This window comes from Gossypium hirsutum, chromosome D12 (genome assembly GCF_007990345.1).
Source record: "Gossypium hirsutum isolate 1008001.06 chromosome D12, Gossypium_hirsutum_v2.1, whole genome shotgun sequence".
In the NCBI taxonomy this organism is placed as follows: Eukaryota; Viridiplantae; Streptophyta; class Magnoliopsida; order Malvales; family Malvaceae; genus Gossypium; species Gossypium hirsutum.
The window spans coordinates 42,994,940-43,004,970 of NC_053448.1; the positions used below are offsets into that span (position 1 = coordinate 42,994,940).

At 34.3% G+C, this 10,031-nt stretch overlaps 1 protein-coding gene across 1 annotated transcript; it reads left to right on the top strand.

Annotated features, from left to right (window-relative positions):
• The first annotated feature begins 2,073 nt into the window (after positions 1–2,073).
• Positions 2,074–9,608, top strand: LOC107911119 (squamosa promoter-binding-like protein 1). Its single transcript, XM_016839009.2, has 10 exons — positions 2,074–3,472; positions 3,607–3,788; positions 4,173–4,669; positions 6,451–6,525; positions 6,609–6,716; positions 6,804–6,921; positions 7,026–7,167; positions 7,346–7,496; positions 8,046–8,681; positions 8,824–9,608. Exons 1-10 carry the CDS (start codon positions 2,868–2,870, stop codon positions 9,271–9,273), a joined length of 2,964 nt encoding a protein of 987 aa, XP_016694498.1. The 5' UTR covers positions 2,074–2,867; the 3' UTR covers positions 9,274–9,608.
• Positions 9,609–10,031: the final 423 nt, after the last annotated feature.

The following is a 10,031-nucleotide window of genomic DNA, read 5'->3' on the forward strand; positions in this document are numbered from 1 at the left end:
ATTCATAATATGATGGTGAATTTGTAATTTAACTTTTTTTTAATTATAAAAAACTTAACTATATTTTAATCATAAATAGTATAATAATTTAAAATGATTTTAGTAAAAACATATATATTTAATATAATTAGTCATCAGTAATTTTAACTTATTTTAAATAAATAATTGAAATTAATAAAATTTACATATGGTATTCATTAACGTTATCAACATTATTTATTAAATATAATAATTAATAATTATTGTCGATTGAGTTTTAATTCGATTGGCATGAGTATTGTTGCCAGTGCAGGAGGACGTAGGTTCAAGTGTACTGAAGGATATTATCCTTATATTTAAGAGTTGGGGAAGGATTATGGATAGTTCTAGGCATAATTAGATTGTTTAGAAAATCAAGAAAAATCAATGACAAAATACATAATTTTAAGTCCCAATACTTTTTCGAATTTTGAAGCTTTAGTCTTGACGCAGATGACAAACATTAATAAATTAACTTGATTTTTAGTGAGTAATAAGTGGAAATAACAAGTTGACATGCCATAGATATGATAATATGTTTGTCTCATTAAATTTTGGAAATGACAAAACTTAATGAATTTAACAGTTATCATTTGATGAGTTGGTTGAGTCTTAGCTCAATTAGTATGTGTATTGTTGCCAATGCGGGAGGACGTGAGTTCGGGTGTGTGTAAAGAAAAAAATAAATATGGTCAGAATCTATAATGATATTGTTAAAAAAAACACTTATCATTTGATGAGGAAAATAATTTTAAAATTTGATAAGTATAGAGACTAAAAATGACTAAATAAAAGCCTATGGATTAAATCCACAACCTGACCTCTTAAAAATTTATACTTAAACCCTTAAAAAATGATAAAATCATAAACTCATACCAAATAAAATCACACATTGACCTTGTAAAAAAATTATAATTTAATTTTAACCTCCTAAAAAGAATTTCTAGCTTCATCCTTGACGACTTGCTATCAACTTTCCATGACAGAGGACTCTAAAGCTTTATGTCATACTTGATTGCTACAAATAAATTATTGAAGTTACAAACTAGAGTCTCTTTTCGTACCCATGAAAGAAAAGAAAACCAAAACTAACCTGAGTTTCCAATAAATGTCATATATAATGATAAAACATATTACATGTTCAATAAAAAAACATAAATTTAAACTTTAAAATAATATTATCACAAACTTTAAGCATAAAAATTGTACTCACAATGTTTGTCCCTACCTTATCTTGATTAGAATCTAGAGTAACAGACCTTGGAGTGTTTAGTACCATGTAAGATATTGACCTTTTTAGGTCTTCGTCTCCTATAAAATTTAGACCGGGCCAAAAAGTTCACTTTTACATTTTATTACCGTAAAGATAAAGATTATTTATTGGATTCCTTCTTTTGTCTATATAGCTACTGCAGGGTGAGACACGCCGTGTGCAAGTGACCCCACCATTTAGGTTTGGTTAAAATATGTTTTTTTTTTGTAAATTTCAAAATTTTGTATTTTTAATTTTAAGAATTTAGTTTTTTTTAATTTTCAGATTTAATTTTAATTATTAAAATTATTAAAATTATTAATATGATATTTTAAAATAAAATAAATACTTAGTAGCAATGAAATTAAAAAGACAATATTATAAAAAACTTAAATTTAATAAAATAATTTTAATTTTATTAATAATTGAACTTGAATTTTAAAATCTAAAATGTATAGAGACTAAAATTTAAAATTATGAAGAGTATAGAAACTGATGACATATTTTAGCCTTTTAATTTTAATAAGGTTTATACTCTTGAAAATTTTGGAATTTAATTTTTGTACTTTTATTTTTAAGAATTTAGTTTTTCTATCAAATTTTAAAATTTAGGTCCAATTGTTAAAACTGTTAATTTTTTTGTTAAATTTATTAATGTGATATTTTGAAATAAAAAATACTTACTTAATAACAATATTATTAAAAAAATAAAAAATAAATAAAAAATTTAAAAATAAAAATACATGAAAAATTCTCAATTTAGTACAGACATATTTTAAAGCTTTTGGTTATAATAATGATGCACTGTTTCCATCCCTTCTACTCTCTCTCTCTCTCTCTCTCTCTCTCTCATTTCATCGAACAATTGGAATTCGAATAACTGAATAAGTAAAAATGAAAAGAACATTTTCTTTGTAAAATTCAGTGAATTTCTTTTATAAATTAATGGTTTCCTTTTCCCTTTTCTATTTTGGTTTTATATGCCACACCAAACCATTACCCAAACGCTTTCCCAAAAGAACTAACAAGCAAAGCAAGCAAATAAACACGTTGCCTTCATCATCATCAGAGAAAAAACCTTTGCCCAACTTGTCTAAAACTTGCGTTCACTTTTCGTTTTAGCACTTTCCCTACTCTTCCCCGCAGCTTATCATCTCAGCGAGTTACCTTTTTTTGAATCTGTTAATCTTTATCTCTGATTCTTTCTGCTTGTTTAGTTTTAACTTTTTGAAGGTTTTTTTATTGGGTAGTTTCTTGTAAGATTGGAAATAGGAAAAAAAAAAGTGGGTCAGTGTTTTAGATTTGGGTAATTGGTAATTGGGTTTCCCCCCTTTCTCGTAAGTTAATTTGGCATGTGGGTTGCGCTTAATTGGAATCATGGATGTGTCGGTGTACTGTTTTTGGACTTTTGGGGGAGAACTGAAGCTGATTAGTTATAATTTGATAGTATAATTTGTTTTTTTTGGGGGGGGGGGTTGGAGCTTTGATCTGTAGCTGGAATAGGGTTAAAGTTGTGGTTTATTTTTGTTAAAATTATAAGTTCTTTTAGGCTCACTTTACTGGGTTTCGGATCTTCTGATTATTTGGGTTTAGAAAAATGGAGGTTAGAGTTGGAAACGAAGCTCGTCCATTTTATGGTATGATGAATCCGGTGGGTTTGCCGGCAGTTGGGAAAAGGACATTGGAGTGGGATTTGAATGATTGGAAATGGGATGGTGACCTTTTCATAGCTAGCTCTATAAATCCAGTGTCTGCTGATAGCATGGGAAGGCAATTTTTTCCAATCGGGTCTGGGATTCCAGGGAATTCGTCTAATAGTTCATCTTCATGCTCTGAAGAAGTGAATCCGGAAACTGAGAAAGGGAAAAGGGAATTAGAAAAGAAAAGGAGGGTTATTGTGGTTGAAGATGACGGTCCGAATCAAGAAGCAGGTTCCCTCAGTTTAAAGCTCGGTTCCCAAGGTGGCCATGGTTATCCAGTTAGTCAAAGGGAGATGAGAAATTGGGAAGGAACTAATGGGAAGAAGACTAAGTTGAGTGGAGGTTCTGGGAATCGTGCAGTTTGTCAGGTTGAGGACTGTGGGGCTGATCTGAGCCATGCCAAGGATTATCATAGACGGCATAAGGTTTGTGAGATGCATTCCAAAGCTAGTAAGGCACTGGTTGGAAATGTCATGCAGCGATTTTGTCAGCAGTGCAGTAGGTAAGCATCTAAAAATTTGCAACCTTTGCTGAAATGGAAGAGAGTGGCTAATTTAAATTTTTTAGATATTCTGATAGAAAAGAAAGTCTTGATGTGTTATTGTAGTTCAAGCTGACATATCGTTTGATTTTTAGGTTTCATGTCCTTCAAGAGTTCGATGAAGGTAAGAGAAGCTGTCGCAGACGTTTGGCTGGCCATAATAAAAGGAGGAGGAAAACAAATCCTGATGCCATTGTCAATAGCAATTCGTTGAATGATGAGCAGACTAGTGGTTATCTATTGTTAAGTCTTTTGAGGATACTTTCTAACATGCATTGTAAGTAACTCGATTGCTTTCTGCTACAACAAATACTAGTTGGTTTTGTGGCTGTTTATTTTAAGGATTCGTTTTTTCTGTGAACAATGGGGTTCCACAGCTATTTATTTTTCATACTTCACAATCATTTTCCCTTATTTTTATGGGGACCTAAGGTGAATTAATGGTTATGCTTGAACTAACAATGTGGAAAGAAATTTCAGTGATGTTTATCATGCACTTTCTATGAAATCTGGATTCTAGATGAATTTAGAAGTTAGAGATAAAATAGCTGGCATGTTTCTTTTATAGTAGCATGGTCCTAGCTGTATGTTTTTTCTTGGAATATTTTTTTGTTTCTTTTGCACTACACTGGTGAATGATTCTGTTGTTCTTAAATTACAGCTAACAGATCTGATCAGACCACAGATCAGGATTTGCTTACTCATCTTCTAAGGAGCCTTGCAAGCCGTACTGGTGAACAAGGGGGGAAAAACATGTCTGGGCTTTTGCCAGAAGCTTGTGATTTAGAAGCTGTTTCAGCTTTATTTTCGAATGGCCAAGGCCCTCCTCGGCCTTTCAAGCACCACATAACTGGAACTGCATCAGAGATTCCACATACAGGAAGAAAATCTTGTGATACTAAAGGTGCTGAAGTGCCAAGCAATACAGCTGGAGCAGTCAAGATAAATAATTTTGATTTGAATGACATATACATTGACTCAGATGATGAGACAGATGGCATAGAGAGGTCACCCGCACCTGTGAATGCAGGGACTGGCTCCCTTGATTGCCCTTCATGGGTCCAGCAAGATTCTCATCAATCAAGTCCACCCCAGACCAGTCGGAATTCAGATTCAGCCTCTGCCCAATCACCTTCTAGTTCCAGTGGTGATGTTCAGGTAGCTCTATATTGCATAATGTGCATAATTGAATGCCATTGTTGATGAAAAGTCCATGAATATTTCGATGAGGTAAAGAACATTTGTTAGGTGGCTTGACCTTGTGCAGCAGGTCCAGATTGTGCCTCTAGTTTGTGTCAGTACTTAAGCAGTCCCTCTTATCTAAAAATCAATCTATGATAAACTCCTCATCAAGTTGTAGAATGAGCCATGTTATGACCTATTGAGGAATCATGCATGGAAAACTTTAGCATGGTTATGCTAACCTTGCCCAGTTCCTTGAAAGAGTTCTTGAATCTAGTCAGTGTCTGATAAATATAACATTGGCAGGTAGGGGTGAGTGTTCGATTGAGTCGAGTTGAATCGAGTGAAAGAAATTCGAGTTAATCGAGTTGATGAATCCTATTTTATCAACCAAACTCAATTTGAAATTTTTTCGAATCGAGTGATACTAAGTTTTAGTCGAGTTGAATCCAATATATTAGTTCGAGTTACATTGAAATTAAATAAAAGGATAAAAAAATAATTATAAAAGTTTTTTTTCCTATTTTTTTCATTTCTTGAACTTACTTATCTTCATTATTTGGAAATTATGAAACATTAGAAAAACATTCACAGAATAGTCCAACTCTATCAACTTAAAACTTAAAGTAATCATCTCTTGCTAGAATAATAAATTTTCCTAAATAAGCTACTTACACAATTCATTTTTTTTATAATATTTCAAATTAATCTCATGATATAAAAAAAAGAAAATACTAACTGAATAACTTTAAACAGATTTCTATTAAAACTATTTAAGCAAATCTTTACTAAAAAAACATAATTAAATCATTTTTAATTTTCATCTAATTAAAAAAGAGAATCAAAATATATCCGTTGAAGAAGCTGTTAAGATCAACTAATTAACAAACAAGTTTTGTCTTTGGTAATGTTTGGCGGAAATTCATGGCAGTAATTGTGTTGTCATGTGCACCATTATTACTCGAACAAAAGATTGTTAGGTACAAAGGTCTAACATGTATGGTGTCTAAACCTTTGTTAAACACCAAATGACAAGTCAACTAAGAACCATAGTAGATAGAAAAGAGTGAAGCAACCCCCATAAAAGAAAAACCAAGGAAAAACGAAGTAAACAGGAAAGTTGAAAGATACTTGAAATTGATTGGAGTGCCAGTGAATGCAGCCACAGAGAATGGAATGGAAGAGATCGGAGCAAGAGAAATTTAGGGTTTCAAAGTTGGGGGGTGCTTTTCTGTTAAGCGGGGAAGACATGAGCTTGAATCAACACAAAAAATAAACCTGAAATTGGGGATGGGTTTCTCTTAATTGGGAAAGAGGATCAAGCTACTTGATGAAAAGCTAAAGATAAAAGTGTGGAAGACAGTTAAAAATAAGTTTATAACTTTAACCTTAAACTATGTCGTTTTGCTTAATCGGTTTTTTGGATATTTGAGTTGTAAAAATTCAACTCGACTCGAACTCGAAAAATCGATTTATTAATTTGAGTTGACTCTAAAAACCGAACAACTTGATTCAAACAACTTGAAAATTGAATTTTTTTTTTCGATTTTTTCGAGTTGAATTGAGTTTTGCTCACCCCTATTGGCAGAGTTTATCTCGTGTCATGACAAGCAATTACAATCGAATATTTTGATAATCCATCTATCAAGTAATATATATTTTGACAATCCATTACTGTCTTGTAATATCTGTAGTGTCATTAATTATGTTATTAAAATTTTAGTCTCTGATAATTTCTTTGACTTTGACCATTGCAGAGCCGTACAGATAGGATTGTGTTTAAGTTATTTGGTAAGGAACCAAATGATTTTCCTCTGGTCTTGCGAGCACAGGTATTCAAAGTATTTGAATGTAACTGTACTTTGGGGTTTGCTTTTTCAGAAAGTATGCTTATGTAAAATGTTTGAACTTCCAGATTCTTGACTGGCTATCACATAGTCCTACTGACATCGAGAGCTATATTAGGCCTGGCTGCATTGTTCTGACAATTTACCTTCGTCAAGCTGATGCTGCATGGGATGAAGTAAGCTTGGTTTGCTTGAAACTATGGATTTTTATCTTCTTTGCTTTTAAATGCTGTTAATTTTAATCCTCTGAATTCTTTTGTCAGCTTCGCTATGATCTGAGTTTCAGTTTGAGTCGGCTTCTGCATTGTTCAGATGACACTTTCTGGAGGACTGGATGGATATGTATAAGGGTGCTAGATCAAATAGCATTCATTTATAATGGTCAGTTCAGTTTTTATTTAATTCATTCGACCAAATAATGGACAAGAAAAAGCACTTTTGCATGCAGGATTGAATATTCTAACCAATTTATTTTTATGCTGCAGGTCAGGTTGTCGTAGATACATCTTTACCTCTCAGAAGCAATCATTATAGTAAAATTATGAGTGTCAAACCAATTGCAATATCTGCAACTGAGAGAGCTCAATTTTCAGTCAAAGGCATCAACCTGTCTCAGCCAGCCACAAGGTATTCTTTACGCTTTTATTGCAGTCAATAATTCTTGTGTCATCTTGACCCTCAAGCTCCATGGCTTTAATTGATCAGTAGCAGCGTGTATAAAATAAGATTTAGTTTACTTTATATTTTGTTTTGGCCTTCTATGGTTGCTCAAGAGATTCCTACATTCTTGGATTTCCTTTTACAGGTTGCTCTGTGCAGTAGAAGGGAAGTATCTGGTACAGGAAGCTACTCATGAGTTGATGGATGACAGTGATGATTTGAAGGAGCAAGACGAGCTTGAGTGTATTAACTTTTCTTGCTCCATCCCTAATGTGATTGGAAGAGGATTCATTGAGGTGGCTTTTTCTTCTTATAATTGATTCCATTGTCGCCCTCTTTCCTTGCTGTTATCTTTGATATGTGAATTTTAGTAATGTTTTCTCCAATCATATGAGAGGTTACAAGATAGATTGTAGATAAGGTCTACTGTTGTGATTCTTTACATGAAACTCCATCTTATTTTGGGGTTTTGGTTGTTGGGGGGGGGTTTGAGGGAGGGAAGAGAAATAGAGAATGGTATTAGGATGTTTAATATTTGATATAAATGGTGTCATTGTGAAGATGCTTGGCTGCTTCCAGAACTTGTATAAATTTATGGTTGGTTTTGGTATATTAGTATGTGGTTAAAATGTAGAGAAAGATGTAGTTTCTGGTTTTCCGTTTGCTTTGTGCTCGTTAGACATTATCTTCTTCTCATGGAGCAGAAAATTAATAAAATCTACTGTAATATCCGTCTTTGTTTCTTTTTCCCCTTGCATGTAGGTGATATAAGATGCATATTATGTAATTTACTCTTGACTAATCCTTTAGTTAGCTGAAGTTGACATCTACTACATCTTCTCCAGATTGAAGACCATTGTCTTAATAGCAGTTACTTCCCTTTCATAGTTGCTGAGGATGATGTTTGTTCAGAGATTCGAATGCTGGAGTCTGTGCTGGAGACTACTGACACAGATGCAGATATTGGCAGATGTGGAAAAATGGAAGCCAAAAATCAAGCCATGGATTTCATTCATGAAGTTGGTTGGCTTCTTCATAGAAGTCAATTGAAATCTAGATTGGGCCACTTGGATCCTAACCCGGAACTGTTTCCTCTAAGGCGTTTCAAGTGGCTTATGGAGTTCTCTATGGACCATGAATGGTGTGCTGTAGTGAAGAAACTCTTAAATATTCTTCTTGATGGAATAGTCAGTTTAGGGGAACATCCTTCCCTTAACCTTGCTTTAACAGAGATGGGTCTTCTTCACAGAGCTGTTAGGAAAAATTGTAGACCTCTAGTGGAGCTCCTTTTAAGATTTGTCCCTGAGAAGACTTCAGATAGATTAGGATTTGAAAACGAGACAGTAGCTGATGGTGTTCATAAAAGCTACTTGTTTAGACCTGATGTCATAGGTCCTGCTGGTTTGACCCCTCTTCACATTGCAGCGGGTAAAGATGGTTCCGAGGATTTGCTGGATGCATTGACTGATGATCCTGGAAAGGTAATCCGATTTGTTTTTAAGCATATGCTTGGAACAGAACTACAGAATTGTTGTTGCAATTATCATATTTTGAAATGCATCCTTTTGTACCTTGTTCAATCTAGATTGTGTCTGCCTAATGTATTTCCGAATTTATATTTAGGTTGGCATTGATGCTTGGAAAAATGCTCGAGACAGCACCGGTTCTACACCTGAAGATTACGCTCGCTTGCGTGGCCATTACTCTTACATCCACCTGGTACAGAAGAAAATTAATAAGAGACCACCTTCTGGGCATGTGGTCGTCGATATTCCAAGTGCCGTCTCTGACTGTAGCACAAACGAGAAGCCAAACAACGAGTCAACCTCCAGCTTTGAGATTGGACAGCTTGAATTGAGATCCATAAAGCGAAATTGCAAGCTTTGTGATCAAAAGCTTGCATATGGATATGGAACAGCCAACAGGTCATTGGTGTACAGGCCTGCAATGCTTTCAATGGTAGCAGTTGCCGCAGTATGCGTCTGTGTTGCCCTACTATTTAAGAGCTGTCCCGAAGTTCTATACATCTTCCGTCCCTTCAGGTGGGAATTGTTGGACTACGGAACAAGCTGAGGTCCAGCAACTCGCCCTAAGTCGGTAACCTTTAATAGGTGGTGTTTGTATTTGTAATATGTTTGTAATAGACTGCAAAGCTGGGATCTGGTGTATAACACCAGTGTTTGGACTGAGTCTCAGACACAGTAGTCTCGTCGGCATATATATTATTTGTTGTTCAATCATCAATGTAACGTTTATCCAGGGTATAACATGATAACACATGCATAGTTCTCCCTCTGGAGTCTGAGGTTCATGTCTTCAACATTTGATAATGGGAGATGTAGCATTGTAACCATTAACAATAAAAATCTGTGTTGTTGCAGCTGAAATGAATATCTGTTTTCTTGTTTTATGATCTTCCCGATTATTTATCGAACTAGATAGCATTTCGATACTCATGGATTACTGTTTGGTTGGCAATAGGAAGATTAATGAGGTTGATTTTGCAGTTGTTTCTTGTGAATGGTTTGGTAATTGTGGACAAAACACAAAGAAGAAGCCAAAGGCCATAATTCCCAAAAAAAGACCAGCAATGTCTGGTCCAAGATTCCAAGTCAATTCTTGGCAGACAAATGCAGCAGAGCTAATTCTGGCAATTTCTGAAGAATGACCCACCCGTTACCACAGTGATCATTCACGTGAAGACAAAGCCTCCCTCTTCTGTGAGCATTTTTTTTTTCCACTCATGTTTGTTTTTTAAAAAGTTTCACATTTACGATGCAATAAAATGCCCCTGATGATTGGTTAAACCTGTCCCATTTGCATAATTTTCT

Excerpts from the sequence above, each read along its gene's own strand:
- LOC107911119 (XM_016839009.2), top strand. The coding sequence starts at position 2,868 with ATGGAGGTTAGAGTTGGAAACGAAGCTCGTCCATTTTATGGTATGATG. Across the intron at positions 4,670-6,450 it reads GTTCCAGTGGTGATGTTCAG|AGCCGTACAGATAGGATTGT; the intron begins GTAGCTCTATAT and ends TGACCATTGCAG. Across the intron at positions 8,682-8,823 it reads TGACTGATGATCCTGGAAAG|GTTGGCATTGATGCTTGGAA; the intron begins GTAATCCGATTT and ends ATTTATATTTAG.